Genomic DNA, 23,543 nt, shown 5'->3' with positions numbered 1-23,543 from the left:
TTTAACTATCGCATCTTGGCGGGGGGGGAGGGTTGGTTTGGGGTTTTTTTATTTTTTGGCTTTTGGGGTTTTTTTGCACTAGTGCAGAGAATCCAGATGTTTCCATCAGGGGCTGAGCCAAAGTGCATCAAGCTGCAAGGGGAAATTGCCGGGGTAAGGCGAGGATTGATACGCGGTTGTTGGCGTTTCTGGTAGCCTGACATTTTCACTTGCTGTAGGTTACAGTCTCTGCCTGAAAAGCACCTGACTCGTTATTAAGCTGTCACTTCTCCAAGGGCTCTCAGATCATCCCTCCAGTGCTAGCGGCATGGCTTCAGCTTTTGGGGTGCTTGGATTTCACTCCAAAGCATGTTTGCCTACAGGGCAGGAAAGCATTCACAGGGGAAATTACACAACTGTGGCCACTGGACCTAGGTGTTTCCAAGTGTTTCCAGGTGAAACCCATCCAGGACAGCAGCTAATAAAATGTGAGTCAGCCAGGGCCCCTGTTTCGTCCCAAGAGGGTTGGCCCTGGTGCCAGGGCAAGCTGAATCATGGAGCTCAGAGTGGGTGAAGCCTGGTAGGCACCTGGTCATGCCCCTGCCCTGGGTGACAACTGCCCTGTCTGGTGGTGGAGAAAACCTTTGGGGAACAAGGGACTGGCGGGGGACCCAGCTCACGTCCTCCTTTGAGAGGACTGGGCTGGCCTTCCTCTCGCTTGTGTTTAAACAGCTTCCCTAATAACACCCCACCACCCCTCTGGTTTCTTTTTTATGTCAGTGGGTTTCCTGATGCTGTAGGATGCTTGCTGAATTTCTTCCAGTAATGGCACTACTATGTAGGACTGATGCTACCAGTTTCTTTGCCACTTTTTAAATATTTAACATCTGCAGCATGTGGCTTTATGTTTTCCCTTCTACCCTGGCTGGTAAATCTGAGGGTGGTTTGGTCCCTGACTGGTGCCAGTTTGCAGGTGCAACGCCTCCAGCCCTGTGCTTGCAAGGGCCGCATGCAGCTCTGCGCTTTGCAGATCTCAGCAAGCTGAAAGTACTTGTAAACTTAATCCAGAGGCTTTGAAGCACTTTGTGGGGACGCTCTTTTAGCACACTAGTGCCAAACTGAAGTGCATTGCATTGAAGTGGATAGTGCCCTGCATTACTGCTTGGGGCCTGCTCCTCGCCTGCAGGTCTTGCTGGGTCTCTTGGGGTCAGCTTATGAGGTCAGTCAGCCCTAGGAGGCAGCCTATGGAGGTTGTGACAATTTTCCAAATTGGCAATATAAAATTCCAAACAAGCACCTGCTGATTTTTATTTTCTTAGTACAACTGGTGCTGGATGAAAGGCATGTCCAAGAGATCTCTAGGTGCTATTGAATCATACAGTAAAAGGAGTTCTCTGCTTGTTCTGTGCAAAAAGGGGAGCAAAGCCCTTACGGCTACAGAAACAAATAACCCATCTGAAAATAAGTCAAGATTTGAAGGCTCTGCTGAGAGGAAGAGCAGGGAGCAAATCTCAAGGGCTGCGGAAAGCCTGGGAGTATCCTGGCTGCGTTTCTGCCTTCCTTCTGAGAGAGAATGAAGGGAGAAGGAAAAAGCGAGGGACACTGCTGTGGTTTGGGTACCAGAACGGGATGGCAAGAAAGAAACTGAGATGAGGAGCAAACAAATGTTAATATCTGGGCCTGCCAAATAACGAGCATGCTTAACTCCTACTGAAGCCCAAGCACAACTGAGGACATGGTGCAGGTTGTAAGCCGAGACTTTTAAAGAATATTTGTCTCAGCTCGATGTGTTAGATGCTCGATGTGTTAATGTACTGCAGGTTTGTTGTCCGCCCCCGTAAAGCTTCAGTGGCACTATGTTAAGTGACGTTATGTCCTCCTGAGCCAAAAAGCAGTCTCAGATGCAGCCAGCCGACACCTCTGCTCAGCCGCAGTCCCACGGTGCTCGTCACCAGGTCCAAGTGCAGCATGCGGAGACATCTAATGGCCCCGTAACACACTGCAGACGAGCGTGTTACAACGCACGGCCTCTCGCCGGCTTGCCTGAGCAGTCACCGAGAGCCGCTCGCTGCCATCACACAGGAGCGTGATGATTGCATCCCACGGCCGTCGCGTCCTGGGAACTATTGTCTGGGAACGCGAGCAAGGTGCAAGCCTTCATGCCAGCTGCAGTGACAGCCTCCGTGACCTGTGCGTCATCGATACACCTGCCTCGAAACTCAAGAGGCAAACAGGTCCCGGGCTGCAGAGGTGCCTGACCAAACCCCCAGTGGAAGATGTTGCCTCTTAATTGCGATTAACGCCTGTCCGGTTCCAGCTCCTGCCGTCTGTGCTAGATGAACGGGGAGAGGTAGCAAGGGCATGGTGCCCAACGTGCGTCTGGAGGTGAATCTCAGTGGTTTGGTGGAATCTCTTGGGTCTTCCACGGCTCGGTGGGCAAAGTCCAAGTGGGCTGTGTGAGTGTTTCCCATTGACTGCAGAAACCTGCTGTCAACTGCCCTGTTGCTCTGCGGGCCCAGCTCTCCCAGCCTTTGAAAAGGAACTAAATAAAAATGGGGGGGAAAGGGGAAGAGTGAAGAACCAACGCAAGGAATTTTGCTCCACAAATACGGAAATGTCTCAAACGTGCCACTGGCGTGTTGCAGCAGACAGCTTAAGCCGAGAGAAAATTCTTTGGCAGTGACATCAATTCAGCAGTAAGTAATGCATTTTCTAGGGCTGACATTCGATTTAAGGTCTCTCCAGTGAGTGGAATGATTGAATGGTATTTAAAAAAGAAAAAAAAGCTGGATTTTCTTTCCATTTTTTTCCAGTTGAACTGTAGCTTATGTATTGCAGTCTGCTAGAACTGCCTTATCTCAGCTTCCTCTAGTAATTACTCCCCGCCACGAATCGAGAAGTTGACACTGATCGTAGATGCCGAATGACTGGCCCAAAAATTGAGTATCCGCAGCTCCTCCACCCAGAGGCAATCAATCAGCCCTGTCCAGTCTCACCCCTTCTACCTAAATGTTGGGACCAAGCAGAAACCATAGCTTTACCAGATTCAAGGGAAGGAGAGCAAGAAAAAGACAATTTTGAGCTGACTATCCTTGAGAACTATGGCACAGAGAAATCTTTTTTTCTAGTAAATATTGCAGCTTTCAGCAGTCAGTGGTTTATGGAGTCCCTGAGCCAAAGGCTGCCTCCAGACCAGTGTGCTTAATAACCCCCAGGGAATCTCTCCTCCAGTAAGTGTCACATTTTTTTCATTTTACAATAGCAAGAATTAGAAAATCACGTGATTTCACTGGGACCTGTCACCCCAATGAATTTAAGACTAGCTTGGATAATACTGTGATGAAAAGGCAATAAAGAATGATTTTGTACCAGCAAGGGAAGGGCTTAAATGTTTATTTTCTTGATGAGTGACTGGAGTTAGGCAAAACCCATCCCCAAAGGTTTTACTGCTGGTGATGCAGCTGTAGCGATTGCCAAATACATGCTCAGCAGGGGGACTGGTTTTCTAAAAATAGTGATTAGATTGTTAACTCTGTCTCTCTGCTGATCCAAATGCAAGTCTGAGGTGGTGCGAAGTACGGAAGCAGATGGCATTGGACTTGGTTTCCACCGGTTCTGCCCTCTTGTCTCCAGTGGAGCAAAGCTGGGGGAAGCCCATGGTGGCCAGGGCATTGACACCCCTGATCTCAGTCTTAAGGACCCTTTCACGCTAGGGGAAAGGGGAAGACCCTCAAGCTGAGGCTGTGGTGGTGTGAACACGGTTGTTGGTGTGACCATGGTGATATGGCGTTGGCTGTGCTCCTGCAGGCTCTGCCGAATGCGGCCACCCGGGATGACTGGAGTCAACCTCTGGCTGGGAAAGGGAGGTTCATCTCATGTAATTGTAGCTGTTAGAAAATGAGATGTCTGGTCAAACCTGGTGATCTGGACTGTGTAGCAAAGGGAGAGAGACAGGGAGCTCAAGCTGGAAGCTGGTCCCAGCTCTCCTAGAAACCTCTCCCGAAACCGGGTGAGTTACTTCCAGTGATGCTCACTGCGTTTTGCTTCTCTGTGTGTGTCTGCAGGTGGACTGAGACAGTTTTTGCTCTGAGGCTGTAGGGAGAGGGGGTACGGAGGGTGGTGGAGGCTTTAGGGTGCCTGAGCATCTCCACCTCCACGTGAGCTAAATTTCTGAGTAACTTGAGCACTGTCTACTGAAGACTCCTGACCTTAAACTACGCCCAAAAAACCTATAATCTGTGCTCGCAGCCTTAGGCTCATCCCCTCTCCAAGGGGAGATCTGATGGCTTTGTGAAAAGGTTTTAGGAGAAACCCGGAGGGGCCGAGCCAGGCTCAGCATAGAGTCCGCCGGTGTGGAGTGGAGGCGCGGATGGTATCTGGATTAGCTCCTCCAGACATGATCCTTCAGGCAGAGGTTGGAGCGCTCCGTGGGACATGACGCAGAAGAAGTTTCCGTAGCTGAACTGTAACCCAGCACTGAGGTGTCTTATCTTCATCTCTCACTGCATCTACTCACACGCAATCAGAGGTAGAGGGGTTTGGGATTGTATCTGCTCTGACGTTACGCCAGGCAAAACAGCAACTGGGTGTAGAGTGTTTGTTTTGGGTGTTAATTTTATGAGGAAGGAGGCTTTTGGTGGCGGCAACGGAAAGCACGTCCCAATTGCGTGCCGTGGCTGAGCTTCACTAGACAAGTGGGAAGAGCAAGGCAACAAGGCGGCTCCCTTGCCTCCTTCCCTGGGCCCTGGTGACTCCCATAAACTTAAAACCCAATAAATGGAAACGCTGGAGAAAAAGTTAAAATAACAGCAGCAGGATTAGATCAAATTAACGTAAGTACCGGAGGAAAACCCCATTTAGAAATCAACTGCCACTAAATAATCCAGCTCTCTCCCGTGGAACCCGTTTTCCCGCCTCGCGCTTCAACTACTTAAAATTTTTGGTTTATGGAGTCGTTTGGAAAGAAAGGAAAGTTACTTAAAAAGTAAGTCAAAGGCTCCAACATGTGTTCCTGGCCGGTCGAATTCAAGATGAGGGTTTTAGACTTCCCGTGGGAGCTCCCTTTCACAGCTCTGCCCTAATCCTCTGGAAATCGCCCGCTCCCTACAGCTGTCCGTGAGCCAGATAAACTATTTGTTCAATTATTCTTGGCCGCGATGGCGCGGCCTGCCTCAAAGGCCGCCGGCTCCATAGCTCGGCCGACTTCAATCGCCCCGGCCCTCGAGCGGACAGCCCGGAGGAGCCCCGAGCCGTTTGAAGCCCACCGTCTTCCTCGCGAGACCGTCTCCGCTCGCCGCCCCCGGCGTCCTTTTTTTTTTTTAATCTCGGCACGCCGGGTCGCAGGCGGCCGACGGTCCCTCGCGGCCGCGGGGCCGGAGGGCGGCTCCGGTGTCGGAGCGCCCGGGCGATAAAATAATTACAAATGAAAGAGAGATTAGCGGAAAGCTGTTGCGACAAATGCTGCCGGAACGGTTTCTGAAGGGCCGGCGGTGCCTTCTAACGGGGGGGAACCGGCGGCAGCTGCCGTGCCGAGGGCAACGCCGAGAAACACGGGTCCCGCGGGAGCCCGTCCGGCCAGCGGGAGCCCCGGCAAGCAGGGACGCGGCAGGAGGAGATGACAGACCGGGGCAGCTTTGCCTCCTACAAATGCACCGGTAATTAACATAGGGGTTTGGGGTTTTTTTTTTTCCCCTCCCCAACGTTTTTGCCCTCTCCCCTGCCCCCTTCAACCTCCTTCCCCCAAACGCGGCTTTTGCCGAAACGTTAAAACCCGTCTAATAAATGGCTTGCAGCTGCTGACAGATGGATCTCGCCTGGCTCTGGGAATGGCCGGTCCTCCCGCTTCACCTGCCAAGGAGTCCAAGGCTTCAGCCCCTCCTGGATGGGCGCCCGGTTTCTGAGTGGTTTGGCCCAGCTTCTCCATGCCGCCAGGTAAAGCCTCGTTTGGTTCGCCAGCGCTCCCCCCACCGCCCCGTTTAACGAAGGCGTCGGAGGAGCAGCCCGCGGTCCGGGTCCTGCAAGACGCGCGGGAACCCCTTGGGCGAAATCTTTGCGCGAACCCTTGAATAGCCGATTCTTCGCGACGGGGAGGCTCTCGGGAAGTCATGTGTATTGGGGCGAAAAGGGTAAAAGCAGCCAGCGCCTCGGGCCCAGCCGGGGGGGGATATCCGATGGAGGCGAGGTGTGAAACGGATGGGTGGAGTTTGCCCTGCGAGAGAGAGAGGGAGGGTTACAAAACACCACTTTCCTTAATCCTGTGGCTGACTCCAGCTGACTCAGTCCTCGCATGTAACCCCGAAGGAAAAAAAAGTAAGAACGAAAAAGCCCCTCTGCCGGTTTCTTTGCAGACCAGAGGTGAGGAGTCAATGCGAGCTCTGAAAAGTGGCTAGTCCCATCTTGGGTCAGCACGCCCACTATGCTTTTTAATTAAAAAAACTCAAAAAAAAAAAAAAGTTTGGGGCTAACTATAGTGTCTAATGTTTCCGGGAAAGGGAGGAGAGAGCTCTTTGGAGGAACGAGAAACATACGGACAAGTGGCTCTACTGTGGATTAGGTGGTTCATTACCAGTCTCTCATGGTGGTTGAGTTGGGGGCCAAATTCACACAGATGGCACAGGCAGCAGGACCTCGTCGCAGACAGGAAGGTAGCCGGGATGGATACGCTGCTGGCAGCAAGCGGGAAGCTCAGCACGGGAAACGTGCAAGCAGCGTGCTTTAGTGGCTTGCGGAGAAATGATGCAAAACAGAAAGGCGAGTCGGAGCCTAAGTCTGGAAAAGCACCCACGATTCAGCATCCCGTTGTTGCTCTTGTTGCTGATTTGGAGCCTCGTGTCTTGGATGGGTACCTCTTTGTGTCAGGTCAAGCACGTGTGCCTGGAGGTGTCTTAAGAAAGCTGGTGTGCTCCTGGGGAATGAAAGGAGGCGGTTGTACCAGCAGAAGAGCTGTTTTCTGCCCACTAGAAATGCCTCTTTTTTCTCCTGCCTGTCCTTGCTCTGGTTTTGATGTACTGGGTGCCAGTGGAGTGGTCCCTTCCCTCGTCCAAGGGACCATGGGGGGTCTCAGGACACGTGGATGGGAGCAAAGAAGTGTAGAAGCTGTTCAGAAAGTTGCATTCGATCATAGCCCTTATAGAGTAGTCTCTGTCCAAGAAGCAACCATCAGCTCTTTGCTGGAGAACATTAACACCCTTCCTGGTTGTGATTCCACCCCTGGAGGACCTTGCAGGGCTTCGCTGCCCAAGTGGAGAGCAAAGGATCCAGCAGGTGGGCAGCAGGTTCCTAGGCACTTGCCGCAGGTTTGCGCCCGGCTCAGACCTAGGTGACCGTCGGGAAGCGGTGCAATCCCGCTTGTTTGCAGGCGTTGCAAATGAAAGGGAAGAGTGTAAGGAAGAGACCGAGGTGAAAAGAGCATCCTTGTCTTCTCCCTGCCACCCGCCCTGGCGGCTTATGCTGAACTGAAGGGAAAAACAGGTTGGGGTCTGCGTAGGCTTTGGGCTGACAGACACTGATCCTGTGTCATCAGCAGCTCTTATCTTACAGACGGCGTAAGAAACGGTGTCTTCTGGTTTGGAGAAATGGGGAAGCCCTTCCCTGACATCCCGGATTGCTCCCTTCTCCTCGGCTAACCGGCTCGGCCGCCCGCAACGCGCGCGGCACCGCTGCCCCCGGCCCTTCTGCCTCCGCTTGCCACCTGCCCTGTTATCACAGAATCACAGAATCGTTTAGGTTGGAAGGGACCTCTGGAGATCATCTCGTCCAACCTCCCTGTTCAAGCAGGGTCACCTAGAGCATATTGCCCAGGATCACATCCTGCACCCCACCAGGTAGCTGAGCACGCGGTAAGTCCTTAAACCCCCTGATCATCACCGTCCCCTTTCCCAACCTCAAAATACCATTAGTGCGTGGGCTCCCCGTGATTGACCCCCCCCGGCCGCCGGGGTGGCCAGTCCCCTCGCCGCGGTGGCCGGGCCGGCGCGGAGGCATCCTGCGGGGCGCTTTGAAGCACCCGCTCGCCCTCGGTGCGGACAGCTGGGCCTTGCCACCGTCCTCCCGGCCCTTTGGGCTAAGCCGGCGTTTTAAAATAGTCCCCCCCCCCCGCCGCCCCCCCGCACGACAGTGACAACTGCGCAATTCTTTCAGCCGCTGTTAGCGGACGGGTGGCGTAACCGGAGCCACCCAGGGCAGCGGGGAGGAATGGGAGGCGGGGGGCCGGCAGAGAGGGGGCAACGGGGATTATTTTTCAGCCTAATGAGCAGCCCCCGCGTTTCGCACGGGGGTGCCTAAGGATGGCGGAAAAAAACTGCTCTGCATGCGCAAGAGGGCGGCGAAAGTTGGGGAGGGCAAAGCGCGGCGGGACGTCGTGTCCGTCTCTCCTCGTTCCAAAAAGCGCATCCTCGTTCCCCACCTTCGCTTTCTTTCTTTTTCTTTTTTTTTTAGGCATGGGAACCAGTTCCCCCAGCTCCGCGGGAACCGGGGGTGCACGCGGGAGCCCTTGGGGCGGCCGAGGGGCCACGGGACGCTCGCTGCTGTGGGACGCTGCGGGAGCCGCTCGAGGTTTCAAGGGGCTCGGAAAGTGGCTAGAAATAGAGGCGGTGATAAAATCCACCGCTTTAGGAAGTGGGGTCACTGCGGAAGGGAAGGAGGCGCCGAGGAGCGGCCCCGTCCCCGGCGGCCCTCGTGCCGGAGGGCCCTCGCCGCCGGACTCCGCCGCCGGCTGCGATGAGCAGAGCGAAGCCCGGCCGGGGCCGGCGGCAGACCGCAGCTCCACCTTCCAGCCTGCAAAACAGACGCTTTGGCACAACTCCCGTCTCGCTTCGCAGAAGCGTTCGAAAGCCCTCGCGTTTCTTTTTTGGCGGAGCGGGGGGGCTGAAGCGAAAGGAAATAGGCTCTGCTTGCTGGGGAGGTGCCGCGGGCCGTGTTGGGGAGCTGGGCCGGGACGGCCAGGGAATGCCTCGCCTTGTGCCTCAGTTTCCCCCCCGAGCCAAGCGGCGCTTGGCGGTGCCGGAGCGTTTCCGCGAGCCCTCAGCACCCCCTAGTGTTCCCACATCTTGCGCCGCCGTCCTGCGTGGGTAAGGGTTTATAGGGTAAGCTTAAAAGTTTGGGCCTTGCCTCCTTCCTTGCTTCTCCCAAGAGTGCCCAGCAGGAGTACCTCTGCATAGGGGACACCTATGTGATGAGTTGTGCGTGCTCGCCGTCCTCAGCCTGCCAGCGTCCCCGGGCTCCTCCGGCGCAGGAGGTTTTACCGCGGTGAGGATGTGCAGCCGCTCCTCGCTCGGCTCAGTTTTAATTGCTAAAGGTCAATAAATCTCAGTTTCTGCGTTCTCGCTCGTCCCTGGACCCTGCCTGTGATCTCTGAACTGCAGCGCCCCGAACGGAGCAGAAGCTGGAAAATTTACCAGAAATCACAAATGGTTTTTCAGAAGACAGTCAGAGCTGAAGCAGTGGTGCTGGAGGTGGGAAGGGGATAAAAGCAAGCGAGAAGTTGTAACTGGTGATAAATATTGGGAAGAAGGAAGAGGAAATATCAGGATTAATAATGGAGCTTGCCAAGACTAATTTAAAAAAAATGGGAAGAGTTTAGTTTTAAAGCGTCAAACTGGCATGCTGATTTTCCCTTCTCTTTTCACATGAAACCACCCACCACATTTACTTTTTGCTTTTTTTCCCCCCACTCTCTGTTCTCTTTCCCCATTTCCCTTCTTTCCCTGCAGATACCTCTGGTCCCGAGGAGCTTTATTTTTCAGATAACCTCAACCAAGAGTCAAAAATGTTTCGTCCAGCTCCAGGTGAGCAGACCAACAACTCCCTGGACAAGTGTCACTCGCTTTTCCACGCATTCCCCCGGCCACCACCAGCAAGGGCCACCTCAGCCGCGGGGCTTGGCGGCGACGTTGCTCCCTCCGCTGCCGAGATGCACCCTTGCTCCGCTCACTGCTGAGCCACAGCCTGAAGGAGAGGGAGAAAAGCCTCCAAAAAGCCCGATCCCCCGTACCCAGCAAAGGAGCTTGTGAAAAGCTGCAATTTAGCCGAAAAGCACGGTAGTTTTGCAAAGCGCTGCCTATCTCCTTAGCGTGGCCGCTGCGACGAAGAAACGCGGGGTGCCCCACGCTATTACAGGAGCGGCTTTGCCCAGCATTTCTTCTGCTTTTTTTGTCCCACCTCAGCTGTGAGTATTTTTTCCCATTGGCTTTTGCTTGTCCGATGCTGAAATTTCCCATGGAGTTGTGCCTGTTTTGTGCTCCTCTTCCAGTGCGACTCCCTTAAACTTTCGCTGCTATCATATCTCTATTTATTTCCCTGTGTAATGGCTGTCACTGTTATGGTGCTCGCCACCTTTGCTGCTTCCGATATGTCGTTTGCCGGAGTACACAATTCTCTGTTTAGTGAACTTCTGTCCTTATTGATGCTTCCAGCTTTCCCAAGGGCTCTCGCGTTGCCATCCAGCCGGGACTGATGCAGTTTGCATCACGTCCTCTCTGAGCACTTTGACCTGCAGTCTCGTCTTGTCTATTTTTGCCCTTGCCAGGGCCTCGGATCTGTTCATGAGGAGGCTGCTCGCAGAAACCTTCGGTTTTCCGTTCGCGCGCGTTGACTTTCTTGGCCAATTTCCGCACAAAAGCGGTCCTCCTCGGTTTATTTTGGGCTTGGCTGCACGCACATTTGGTTTGCTCTTTGCAGCCGCAGTTTGGCGTGCCTTCGCCGCCTGGGCTGGGGAGGCTGCTGCAGATGCCCTGTGTCGGATTTGGTTTTTTTTCTTGTTTTTTGCCATCTGGCGAACTTCTTCATAGGTGTCTTTGTGAGGGAACAGAGCGTTTGCAGGATTTGGGCCACGTTTCAAGTGCAGTTCAGAGAGTCCCTCACCGTCCTCTTTGGCAATGCCCAGCCCATCGCTCCTCATGGCCCTGCATGTCACAGCGGGCTGGGGAATTAAAGCCGCCCATCGCGTGGAGTGAGTTGCGCTGATTGTGCTTTGGAGGAGGCCACAAGACAGCGCCCCTCTCCTATTGACCATTTCTTATCTTTCAGATTCACCTATCAGCCCACTTTCTTGCCCAGAATTTCAAACCCAAAGCTGCCCGTCCCTTACGCGATGCTTGAAGCACCGTTCTTGGATCACGACCATCAGTTCTGAGGTTGCTGCTGCAATACTGCATCTTATTCTGCACTGCAGTAGCAGCGGCAAAGAGCTTTCCAGGCCTTAACTGCGTGGTATATGCCTCTGTGCTGCCAGAGCCGTAATCAGTTCAGAAAGGGAAAAAACAGAGCTAATGAGCACATGAAGATGAGCTTCTATCAGGGACACGATACCTGAATGAGGCAGTGACTTCGGGGTGTAGTTTTCTCCTGGAAAAAAAGATAGCAAAGATATTAATGGGCCATGCGGATGCGTGATAAATGCTTCTGCAGCATGAGTTAACGACGAGGTCTGAGCACGCTTCGAATGAAACCTTCCCCAAATCCTCTTCAGCGAAGCCTGGTGCAGCAGACGTGGCACCAGAGACATGGAGAGCTGTGCTCTTTCAGGCAGGTTTCACACGCACCCTTAAGCCTTCTGCGTGGAGGAGAGAGAGGAAAACGAGGCGTTGATTAAGGTGTTCGATGCACACTTGGAAAACAAGCTGACGTGCCAGTGAGGGACCCACAAGCACCCATGTGTGTGCGCAGGCATGCCACGCAGCCCTCTGGCTTGCTTCCAAATTTTCACGCATCCTAAAACTGCAGCCAGTCTGTGCAGCTTAGCTGCCAGGGTGCACGTCCACACGGCAAGGTGATTCTTCCATCTGCCGCCTTGCGAGCATGTGAAAAGGAGGAAACGAATTTTGCTGGCTCTTGCAGTCCATTATCTCCCCCCGTTTCCCAAAGCAATTAATTCATTCGGAGGGCTTTCCGAGCAAAATTACACGAATGCATCTCTCCCTCCTCTTCCCACTGCATGCTCTAGCCTGTATTTAAGAGGGCGTTCGTGGAGATGGCAGGTATCACAGAGCCTGTTATCTCCCCGGGGGGCTCTCCAAGAAATTTCCCGGAGCAGCCAACTCCCACCTTCCTGGGTCACTCCCTGTGGATTTATGGGCCAGCATAAGGAGATGACAGGCTGCTGTCAGCGATCGAAGGGGCGGTGGATACGGTTGCAGAGGGACGTTGCGGAAGGGCTGAGGTTTTAGAGTCGGTGTTGAATAGGCGGAGAGAAAATAGACAGCGGGAGATGAAAAATTAGAGACGGATAGGGCAAAAACCAGCTTTCTGGGGCCTGGAAAGTCCCTGGAACAGTGGTTTTGATTTTCCTTTTTCTTTTCTTTTTAAAGTGACTTTGGTCCAGGGTTGACTTCATGTCAATGCAACAAGATTTGGAAAAGCCGCTAATCCAGACTTAAATCTTGTGGGGTTTTGGGGGGTTGTTTTGTTTCTGTGCCAGGCAGTGCGGACAGGGGGACCCCCATCTCGAGGGGTAGCCCGGTGCCCATAGCTGGGCAGAGGCCACAGTCCAGACGCGGGTTAGATGAGTTGTAGTTAGTGAACGTGACGTCAAGGCACGTTTCAGGAACTGTGAGGGCTTCAAGGGGTGGCTGAACTCTAGTGAAGAGACGGGTCTAAATTAAAGAAGAGGCGGGGAGGACGCAGCCTGACTTTCTCATCCCAAAATACGCTCGCTCTGACATTAGCCAGGCTGCCCAGTATTGGCCTTCTAAAGGGAGGGAGAGGATGGATTTGCTCTTGGGGTTTCATTGGGAACCGGTTGCTCCGCACCACGGGGAAGGGGAAGCTCTGGCGCTTCGCCGGACTGAGCACAGATTCGGCATCTGTTTAAGCACCGGCTCAGGGGAGATGTTTGCTGTAACCGACACGCGTGGAGCAGCTTCTTGTTTCCTCGCGTTGAGATCCAGCCCCACCACTTTGCGGTTGCGTCCCGCACGTATTTGACGGTGCAAATTTCCTGGTAGCCAAGAAACACGAACAACGCAGAGCCAAACGTTCGGCAAGGGCAGATTTAGACTACGGAGCCGCGTCTGTGCCGGAATAGCTAATCTCACCCGGTCGGAGATGAGAGGCGGCCGTGGGACTTACACACCTAGTCGAGGACCTTGGAAGTTCATAGTTAGCAAATGAGCAACAAAAAAGCAAATTTTTTTTTTGGTTTTTTTTTGGTGCTTCGTTTGCATCTTGGAGATCCCGTGTTTGTTCGTCTTCCTGAAAAATAATGGCTAGGCGCTGTCTCCAAGCGGAGGCTCGCTTGCGAGCTGAGGTGCGGGTTTTTCCAAACCCCCTCGCCGTGCCCAGACAGCGAAACTCTGCTCGGTCCCGGCAAACTCCCCGAGGCAGGCGGGGACGCAAGCGCCTGCGCCCCGCGAAGGGACCGAGAGGGCTATCGCACCGCCCGCTCTGCCGGGGCTCCCGTTGCGAATCGGGCTGCTAACGCTTGCCTCCCTCCCCGGGGTGTCGTGGGGGTTAATTATTCAACATTGGTAAAGCGCTCACCGAGCCGGCGAGATGCAAGCGGAAAGGATTATTAAGAATAAACTCCGTTTTAGAGGGAGCCCGGTCGGGGAGATGGGGGGGGAGGGAGGGGGGGGAAAAAAAAAGAAATCACCTTGCGAGTTGAAATAGGGGTTACGACGGCTTCCGCCCGGTGGGACACGAGTCGCAAAGGGGGGAAACGGGAGGCGTTTGGAGGAGGGCGGGCCGGGGCCCGGCGGGGAGGAGCGGCGCGCCCGGGCGCAGGTGCCGCGCCGCCGCCGCCCCGCGCCCGGCAGGTAACGCGCCGCTCGCCGCGGGTGACCGAGGGGGCATCGCGCCGGCAAAGGGCTGGGGGCCGGGGTGGTGGTTGGGGAAGGGGCGGGGGGGGGTCTCACCCTTAAGCGGTGCAAATCGCCCCAAATTGTGCTAAACCGCCGCCCCCCCCCCAACACACACACCCCGGAGCTGGGAGGGGGAAGGGAACCCACCTGCTTCCCGCCCCCCCCCAAAAAAAAAGTCGGCGGCGCGCAGTTGGGGGGGGGGGTCCGCCGCGGCCGCTGCTCGACCCCCCCCCTCCATGAGCAGGGAACCTGGAGCCTTTCCCCTTGGGAAAGCAGCCAAGAGCTGGGCTGGGAGACGTGGTGCTGGCCGGCAGCGGGGGCTCTGCCCCGGCTCCCTCCCAAACCCACCCCCCCTCCCCCAGGCCGGGGGTGTCCCAGGGACCCGCCGCGGGCAGCCTCGCCGTTGTCCCCACCAGGCTGGGACGCGGCCGGGGGACGACAGCCTGGCAGCGGGCTGGGGCTCGCGTCCAAGGAGGAAGTCGAGAAATAAATCCGACAAGCAGGGCCCGAGCGGAGGCGGGGAGCGGGGCAGCGAGGTGGCGGCCGGGGGGGGTTCCCCGCGCGGGGAGCTGCCGAAACCCTTTCCCGCACCCTGCTCCGCATCCAGCCCCGCAGCTGGCACAGCTGGACCGACGTCCTGGCGCCACGCGTGCACCGGAGCAGAAACTCTCCCCACCTTCCCCTTGCTGCAGACTTGCCCAGAAACCGCTCTTCTAACCCCCCAAAAATAGGCCTGTTGCAGGGGGGGGGCGGTGCGCGGCAGCAAAGGCAGAGCCCAGGGACTCATCAAAGCGAGAGGAAGGGCTCCTTCCTCTTCCTCTCGGCCTGGCCTCCAAGGCTAACGGCCTCGGCGCCGTCCAGCACGAGGAGCGGCGGCCGGCGGGCAGAGCATCTCCCGGGGGTTGCATCCGAGCGCCGCAGCTGGCCGTCGAACCGCGGCGCCCCGACGTAGCGGGCTCAGGGGCGCCCGCTTAAGGCGCCGGGGTGGCTGTACGTCCAGCGCGTTGAAATCGGAGTGGCGTAGCTATTTAAGGGGAGCGGTTGGCTATACCTTTAGCAGACAGAAGCCAAAGTGGCTTCCTTTAATAGCCGTATCGCGTTTGCCCCGGCAAGTTTTCTCTGAACGATGCCAAAGGCAGCCCGAAAGGAGTGTTTAATCAGCGCCGTGTTATGGATCTGCCTTAAACCAGCTCCCGGGGACCCCGGGCAGGAGCAGGCGTCTCCTCCCAACGGGGCGAATAACCCTCGTTCCGGTCCAAGGCAATAAGCGGCGGGCAGCGGAGACGGGGCAATTTGGCGAGCCGCGCCGACGGAGACGGCACTCACCGCTGCGGTCAACGCTTCCCGGCGGCCGCAACGCCGTTCCCGAGTCGCCGGTTCGCGGCGGCGGCCGTGAGCCGAGGGGGGCCGCAGCGCCGGCGCTGCTCCCAGCGGCCGGACCTCGGCAAAGCCCTTCGATCTCGTAGCAGCGAGGCAGAGGAGCAGAGTTAAAACCGGGTTTTCTGGAGGGTAACGCGCGTTTCCTAAGGCAGGCGGTCATCGAGGTCCGCTCTGGTTGCCTTAAAAGCGCACACGCGCAAACGCACGCCATAAAGTGCAGAAGCAGCAGCCCTTCGTTTTCGGGTGAGCTCAGTCCCGCTCTAGGTGCGGTACAAGCTCCTGCAGCACCCGGCGGCTCTTCAGCTCCTCTCCCGCCGTCGAGCCCCATCGGTCCCAATCTTTACGATATTTCTTAACCTAGGGCTAAAACCCCAACGTAACCTTTAAAGGCGGAGAAGTCGCTCTCCTGGTTTTGCAGACGGAGCCGGGCCGGTCAGTATTAGTAACAAATAACGTGATTGTTTGCTTTTACCATTATACTCCCTGGTGCTGATGGAGGCAGAGATAGAAGGTTAAAAAACAGAAAAAAAAAAAAGGATAATAATGGGATAAAATCATTTGGAGCGGGGTTTGGGTCCGACATTAATGCACTAGGGAAGCAGCTCCGAGGGGAACTGATGGAAGGGCTCCTATGGTTACAATTGCTCCTGAGCCCTCGCGGGCCAGCGAGGCAGCGCTGGTAACGGATGCTTGCTGCTGCGGAGCCGGGAAGTGCGGACGGACAGCCGGCCAACAGACCGGGGAAGGAGAGGAACGAGATAGGGAAACTTCTGGTTGCACAAGTTGCTTTTTCTCTTGACGTCTCTTGGATGCCTCCTTTGTAATCTTTCCATCTAGGGAGGGTATAATTAGCCTCAAGTCCATCTCTCCCTCTCCAGTCAGGCAAATATCACCTCCGTTTCACCTGCAGCGTATGTGGGCCATGAGGTTATGTTGCATTGGAAGGCAAGGAGATGCGATGCAAACGGAGAACACGCAGGGTAGGAAACGGGCTGAGGAGGAGGATTTTTGGCTGAAGCACCTCAGCTCTCCAAGGCCTGGCCTCGGCGCTCCGCTCCGCTGCTGGATGCTGCAGGCGGAGGCCGAAACCGGCTCGAGGGGCCTACAAAGAGCTGCGCTGCTCCCAGACGTGCCCCCGCGCGGCTTTTCCGACGTTAGCCCCGCAGCAGGTCCACGGACCTCCCACTCGCCTTCACCGCCCGCTTTGTGGAGGCCGAAGGGCGAAGCGAATCGCACGGGTGATGGCTGTGAGCTGTTTCCCATAGGGGACTTTAGACTTTAATTTCCAAATGGAAATAGTGCCCTGACCGAATCATTATCAGTGGTCTAATAAAACCTTTACGGAGGACGTGGTGAAGCGAATGAGACCTTTGGAAAACGCTGAGGGCCCAGGATTTGGCCACCAAGAGGCCCTCTGTGGCCTTCACAGAAAAGCGACAGGCGTACAAGAGCAGAGGGGACCTGAATCGGGTGCAGACGGAGAGCAGCTCCCCAGTTTTGGAGCTCGTTGCCGCATCTGCCCTTGGGGTTGTCCTTTTTAGGTTAAAACGCGCCCAGTTCTTCCAAATCATGGGGTTCTTCACCATCCTCCCTTGGGCCCTGGCTGCCTCGCTGGGTGGTTTGGCGAATTAGCTCTAAAACGAGGCGAAACGGACTCCCTTGCGAGGCAATAAGAGCAGATGAAACAGTAAATGATTAAGCCAGCATAGCGCGCGGTATCGTAATAAACACGCCGGGGGGCAAAGTGCATTAATTAGAAGCAAACGGGGAACTCAGGCACGTTATCGGCCACCCAGATTAGACGAAGGAGAAACAGCACATTAAGAAACCGGGCAAAGTCACGCTTTCCGGTGATGCCCTGTGAGTTTTGGCTGGTGGCAGAGCGCTCCGTGGCCGCGAACGCCGGCATCCCTTGGCTCTCGAGCTTATTTTTTTTTCCCAATGCGGTAGACTGCAGGTAGAGTCGGAGCCGCCCGGAGAAACGAGAGCCGCGGGCTCGGCGGGCAGCCCCGGCGAAACCCGGGGTTATTTTTTTTGTGTTTCTTTTTCCCCCCCCCCCCCCTGCGTTCACCTTTTGCACGTTTTCTGAGCAGGAAGCGAGGCTGAAGAAATCGGTTTCCCTCGTCCCGCGTTCCAGGTCAGCTGCCGCACGTCCTGCTTCCTGCTAGCGAAAAACCGCCCGGGTGCGTGCCACGCAAACCGCTCGAAACGGTGCCCGGCGCCCGGCCCGCCGGCAGGGTAAGGTGGACTGGGGCGCCCGCTCTCCTCCGCTGCCAGCCGCGGGCGCAGGCGGCACGCGGTTCGTGCTCCCCGGAGCCCGTCTTGAGCCCGGAGCGGGTTGTGTTTGGGTTCAAGGGACAGAAGCCACCTGTGTCTTTGCCCGCTTCGGTTCTGTCTCCTGTAGGTAATAACGTTTTGCCCGCGCCGCGTGCAGAGCCGTCCGTTCCTGCTCAATCCCTAGCTTTAAAACAGAGCTGCTGGCGCGAGTTCAGGGACGTGTGCATGTGACATATGATATTGTTGCAATAGCTGCGTAACATAGGAACGATAACATTAATGCACATTAATGCAGGACGACGTTGCTACGTTACTCTCTTCTCATGGTATGCTGCTGTCTGCCTAGTTTTCCTAACAGCGGGCTGCTATATATACATGTGAAGTGGTTCGCTGTTTACCCAGATTTTTTCAGCCATCTCCTTGGCTCGGGCTGGCTGCTCCCCTTGTCACAAGGCTATAGGGCCGACCTGGTCGTCTCCTTCAACGGCCTAACGAGCCTATTGTATTAACCTATCGGACTGTGCTAGCGGTGCTGGCAAACAGCGGCTCTGCTCGAGCTGGCGTTGAAGGGCCCCGCGCGGCTGCCGCCGAGAAACGCCTCCCTTTCGACCGTGGGACGAAGAGGGCACGGAGGCGCGCGAGGAGCTCGGCCTGCGTCCCCGTTCCTGGGAAGGATCGAACCCACCCCCGGGCATTCGCGGCGTTATGTCAAACAGCAGTGTAGGCCATTTAACGACATTGGTTTTTCTTTGCCTTTTAGATCCAAGAAGTTATCAGGGATGGCAAACTTCAAGGGTCACGCGCTTCCAGGCAGTTTCTTCCTCCTCTTTGGGCTCTGGTGGTCAGTGAAATACCCACTGAGGCATCTCAGCCAGAAAGCAAATAAGAAGTCCCACAGAAATTATTGTTTCCAGCGGGCCGATGCCATTGAAGGGGGAGTCAAAATCACCTTCGCTCTAATAGGTAAGGATTATATCAGCCTATTTTAGTAGATGCGCTGCTAACTTTCCATCCTGTAGTGATGACTGCAGCAGAGTCCTTGTGTCCGTACTCCAGAGACAACGTGGAAGGAGGTGTCCCTCATATTTGTTTTGTCTTGATCTCTAAGTAGAGTTGGACGTGAGAAGATCCAGTCTCATGACCTTTCCCAAAGCTCAGCTACCCTTAATACAGACCGTCCTGATTTCTATATCCAGTCCTTTCTCCCTACCGCAAAGTCATTAGCTCTCAGCTTCAGAAACCCCCTGCAGCAACGAATAGCAGCACCCACCCTCGTGCATAAACCGGTCCCTCAGAAGGAAAACGGCGTGATCTCGTGTGCCCGTGCAGGCATGCTGGCGGAGCAGTTCGTCCCCGACGGCCCGCACCTGTATCTCTACAGCGGGGAGAAGCGTGACTGGGTGAAGCTGATGAACTGGCAGCACACCACCATGTACCTCTTCTACGGCCTCTCGGGGGTGGTGGACGTCTTGACCTATTTCTCCCAGGCGGTGCCGCTGGGCCTGGATCGCCTCATGCTCTCTGTGGCTGTGTTTGTTGAAGGTCGGTAGAAGGCGACACGTCCTTTCATCAGGGGAGGGATATGTGACGGGGAGGCAGAGAGGGACCAAAACTTGCCGGGTTTGGGATATCTCTCTGAATGTCCCTGCAGTTAAGGCCCTTTTGGGTCTGATACGCTAGTGAGGGCTGTCTGTAGCAAGATGGGAAGTGCAGGCATCAATAGGCCCTTCTGCCTGTCAGCTCTCTTCTCGAGGGTCTGCCTGGAGATAGAAGCCAGCAAGACGAAATCAGGTGGTCCCCATACTCTGGATGGTCTCCTGTGCAGCAGTAGACGAGCAGCTGAGCACAGACGCAAGCTGGGGCACGTAACCGGAGGCAGGCCACATCACCCCCATGCTTTCCCAAAAGTGACCCACAGACCATCGCTAGGGTCAGGCATGCTTCACGGCAAACATGACGTTGAGGGGCTGTGGGAGGAGATGGCTACACTTTGCCTGGCGGTGGTAAAACCCAGATTCTGTCTTTGAAGAACGGCTGCTGCCTAATTACTGCCGTATGCGGCACGGGTCTCTCGGGTGACGGGGTACCAAACGGCAGGCTGAGTTTCCTTGCTGTGATAAACGGCCGGGGGATGCTGCATTTGTCTGGCATCCCCAGAGCTGTCGGAGCCGCCGTGCTCCTCCAGAGAGCCGTTGCGCCGCAGGCAGCGCCATCCTCATCTGCTCGCCTTGCACGTGGCAAGTTCGAGTGACTTCTGGCTTGAGTGCATCATGAATATCATTTTCGCTTCAGACTACCTTGCAGGTCAAGAGTCAGAATTTCAGACCTCTCTCAGATCAAACAAGGCAAGGAAAGGACACTAGGAAGTGAAGTTCTTGCTTACTTAGGCAAATCCTTTATCAAGGAGTGTCTTGTGTTATTTGCCTTTCCCCAACCCCGGTGGCTTTAAAGAAGCAGCACAGATAATTCAACAGGTAAAGTCGGGTAGGTAACAGAAGGAAAGCTATGATTTCCAGCTCCCAGGAAAATGGTGAAGGTTAAGTAACAGAAAAGCAGGATACAGCAGGAATCTGGCTGAGAGGGGAGGGTGATCTGAAGAGGCTGATGGCACGGACACAGGGAGAAAAACGCCGTTTTTCTGTCCTCTGCCTCTGCCTTTTGTACCAGCATTGCCCAGATACTCCCTGCAAATGTTGGGCATCTCATCGTGCTGCCCCAAATTAGAGGCTGTGAGTGGGAGGACTGGAGCGAGGGGTGCCCCACTGAGTCTTCTTGTTCGCGTGGAGACCCCTCTCCAGGCTGACCAGGCAGGTTTTCTGCCTGCCTTGCCATACCATACACTCCACCGTGGAGAAAAAGGCAATTTTGCTATGTGTTTAGCAGTAATAAAAATCTGCTGTAAGAACTGACTGGACTTGCAGTGTTGAGTGCTGTAAGACAAGGACTCGGAGGAGACCTGGGTGCTCTCGGTAGCTGCTCATGTCCATGGGACCTCAAGGCATTCATTTCACATCGCTGTCCTTTAGCTTGCAGATTTTATGTACGTGGGGCTCCCGTTTCTGCTGTGGTGAAGCGTGCTGAGATGTCGGTGGAACCGATTTACTCTACAAGCGCAGAGTGGCTGTGCTTTGCTGTTGTTAATGCTGGTCTAAGTGTGGTACAAATTTTGGCAGGTTTTCTCTTCTATTACCACGTCCTTCACCGCCCCATGCTGGATCAGCATATCCACTCCCTGCTGCTCATCGCCATATTTTCAGGGGCCTGCAGCATCCTGCTGGAAGTCTTCCTCCGGGATAACATAGTCCTGGAGCTGTTCAGAGCTGGCGTCACCATTGTCCAGGGAACGTGGTTTTGGCAGGTCAGTAAAACCTTCTTTCTCCTGTGGAGCAGAGCGCTGAGGCAGGGGCGAAATGGGAAAGGGAAGATGTACATCACACATCAAACAGTTTTCTCTAAAGAATAATTTTGCAAGGCTCACTTCATAAATGGATCGTAACCCAGCATGAAAATTTACTTACCACAGGTCATCTCTGATGACTGCTACTGCTGAAATAGCTGTTTGTCTTGGCTTATAGCTTCTCTAGTGGGGGGAAGAGAGTACTCACAGTGAGCAAGCAACATTTTACAGTACCTAACAGCCAAGTACTAATTGCTTGATGTGTCTAATGCACCCTACAGCACTCCCTCTGGTTTAGAGGAAAGACGCAACCCACACCACGCAATAAAACGGCTGAGTAAAGATGTGGCCATCTGATTGCTTTGGCAATAGCTTGAGAAGCAATGAAATTAGTTAGAGATAACTGATCCCAAAACTAAGCCACCAAAAAGAAATCGAGAGCCTTCTCTTTTTCCGCCACACCGGCCTTTATTTGGAGATTAAAACCTGGGCTGGCTGAGGTCGTAAACCAATAAATTTGGCGTTCTTAAAGGATGGGTTGGTATCTGCAACGCAGAAGGACAAACGTGTCCAGATCTTGTACAGGAGAAGAGAGACCCGAGGCACAGGCTTGCTTGGAGTTGCCTCCTTTTGGAGATGACCATCCAACAAAACTCATTCTGGAGCGTGTCAAGCCCAACCATTCCTGCAAGCCCGCGGCTCGGCAAGGAACGGGGGGCTCATTGCAAGGCCAAGCGTGCCAGGTTCAGGCACCCAGGCCGTTCTCAGCACTTTCCTCCCAGAAAAAACGCACCTCACCACCCCCAGTTGGCCTCCAAAATACCCCGTTGAGGTTGGAAAGCAGTAACCCTATTTGCGACTGACCCAGGGTCATGCATGAAAGTCATTGCAAAGCTGAGATTTGAACTCGGGTCTAGTGAGTCCAGCGCTGTCTTGGTAAAACACAGACTCAAGCCCCTTGGTTACAGTGTGGCTCACGGTAATAACAGAAGTGGAGCAGAGGGTGCCAGAGTGGCTCAATATGCTCCCTTCTCCCCAAAATAACAGATGGCTTCTTCCATCTAGATCGGGGTCGTGCTGTTCCAGCCATGGGGAGGCCCGATGTGGGACGAGAAAGACCACAACAACGTCATGTTCCTCACCATGTGCTTCTTCTGGCACTGGGCAGCCGCTGTGTTCATCCTGACTATAAACTACACCCTCGCTTTCTGGTACGGCTGGGGCAGAAGCAGGGCGGGCAGGCAGCTATGGGGATGTCTGGAGTGAAGGCACAGTGCTAAATATCCGCTCCTGGAGTACAAAGTCGCAGCTGAATAAGCAAGTTTTAGAGCGCAGCGACGGGTATGTGGGTTTTCTTTGTCGAGCGCCCAGAATGCAAAACAGTGTCAGCGAGAGGCGCACGCGTCAAACAGGGAGAAGTCAAACCACCTAGCCCGCCAAGCTGCTCTTGGAAGTCACACCACTTTTATTTCCCTGCCCTGGGTGAAAGTCAAACTGTAATCCAATAGAGAAATCAGAGCGCCACCAGGAACGCGTGACACTTGGCCTGCCGTCCTCCCCTCTCTTCCAAGATTGCCTAGCAGCTGACAGTCACTAACGTGTTAGAGGTGCAACATCACGCTGATTGCTAAAGCATTGCCAGCCCCCGGCACGGCTTTTCCAAGGTGTTTGAAAGGGGACGGGGGTGTTACCCCATCTCAGCGCGGCTCCTGCAGCCTAAACGCCTCCGAAGGCCGCTGCGTGGGCTGCTGCGGCGCGAGAGCAGGCTGTGCAGGCAAAGGGCTTTGTACGGACTCAAAAGGAACAAAACCCAAGCATTTGAAAGCCTCTGTAGCGGTTTCTGTCCCTCTGCGTATTTCTGCTGTCTCACTTTGCCTCCCTGAGCAATCTGGTGACGGGCACTAGGTTCGGGGCTTGGTTAACTGCGGTTCGCTCTTGTGTTGCAGTTGCCTTCAGAGGTGCAGGAGAATCGGTGGAGAACCCTACATCGGCCTGGGAGTCTGGAAGCAGAAGGGCGACACGAGTTCCCACGCTGCTTTCTTAAACGGGTCCGATGAAGAGTGAAGAGGGTGCAGTCTCATTTTGCAAATAGTTAAAGAATCAGCTTTCTAAAAGAAAAATCGAAGTAAATATTTCTATTTTAGAACAAGCAAGAAAGGTGCCACCACTGAGGCGCGTGGATGGTAGCTACCCTCCGCCCGTGCCATCCGACGCCTGGAACCAGCACCGCCTGCGATGATTTTTAGCGTCAAAATTCAGTGCAGAGATTGAGCGTTGCAAGATGACTTTGCCTTGCGGGTTCCCACGCGTGTTTGTGCAGCGATGGACGGCACCCTTCGGCCAGCTGAATTTTCAAAGCGCCTCGTGGTTTGACCCGCAGTGATTGAGGTCAGAGCAACCTCCAGGCTGAGGTCGGGTACTCTGACACCTCAGCACCAAGGGAGCGTCCCAAGGAGGAAGAGTGAAAGCCTGTTCGATGCTAGGTTGCATCACATTTGCAACAACCAAGTCTGGTCGTGCACAATACAAATTCGATACCAAAGCTTGGAACTAAAGGGGCTTTTTATAATTTATGTTCACTTAAAGGCTAAAAGAGACAAGAAATGCGAAATAAAAATCCTCATTGAGTGGATGTCCTTAAATTTAAGCGTGATAAATCATGCAGGGTGTAACGATAGCTTGGACAAAGCCAGCCCTCAGGCCCGGAAAGCCCG

The 23,543-nt window shown here is 54.8% G+C and overlaps 1 protein-coding gene across 5 annotated transcripts; it reads left to right on the top strand.

The window, feature by feature from the left end:
• The first annotated feature begins 13,667 nt into the window (after positions 1-13,667).
• Positions 13,668-23,456, top strand: LOC104147655 (transmembrane protein 45B). Of its 5 annotated transcripts, none has more exons than XM_068916867.1 (6): positions 13,668-13,730; positions 18,193-18,395; positions 18,762-18,974; positions 20,606-20,790; positions 21,895-22,040; positions 22,776-23,456. In XM_068916867.1, the coding sequence occupies exons 2-6, from the start codon at positions 18,212-18,214 to the stop codon at positions 22,891-22,893; spliced, it is 846 nt and encodes a 281-aa protein (XP_068772968.1). In that variant the 5' UTR covers positions 13,668-13,730; positions 18,193-18,211; the 3' UTR covers positions 22,894-23,456. The 5 variants fall into 5 exon arrangements, with proteins under 5 accessions (XP_068772968.1, XP_068772967.1, XP_068772966.1 ...); XM_068916866.1 differs by lacking the exon at positions 13,668-13,730 and adding an exon at positions 15,576-17,292; XM_068916865.1 differs by lacking the exon at positions 13,668-13,730 and adding an exon at positions 15,576-17,338.
• Positions 23,457-23,543: the final 87 nt, after the last annotated feature.

Source organism: Struthio camelus, chromosome 22 (genome assembly GCF_040807025.1).
Source record: "Struthio camelus isolate bStrCam1 chromosome 22, bStrCam1.hap1, whole genome shotgun sequence".
NCBI classification, from domain to species: domain Eukaryota; kingdom Metazoa; phylum Chordata; class Aves; order Struthioniformes; family Struthionidae; genus Struthio; species Struthio camelus.
Note: the sequence above shows the minus strand (reverse complement) of the source record. Positions and strands in the feature narration are given on the sequence as shown.

What these genes read in the sequence shown, in the direction of transcription:
- LOC104147655 (XM_068916867.1), top strand. Translation starts at nt 18,212, where the DNA reads ATGGCAAACTTCAAGGGTCACGCGCTTCCAGGCAGTTTCTTCCTCCTC. An exon ending in TGTGGCTGTGTTTGTTGAAG is followed by an intron (nt 18,975 to 20,605) that starts GTCGGTAGAAGG and finishes AAATTTTGGCAG; the next exon opens with GTTTTCTCTTCTATTACCAC. An exon ending in AGGGAACGTGGTTTTGGCAG is followed by an intron (nt 20,791 to 21,894) that starts GTCAGTAAAACC and finishes TCTTCCATCTAG; the next exon opens with ATCGGGGTCGTGCTGTTCCA.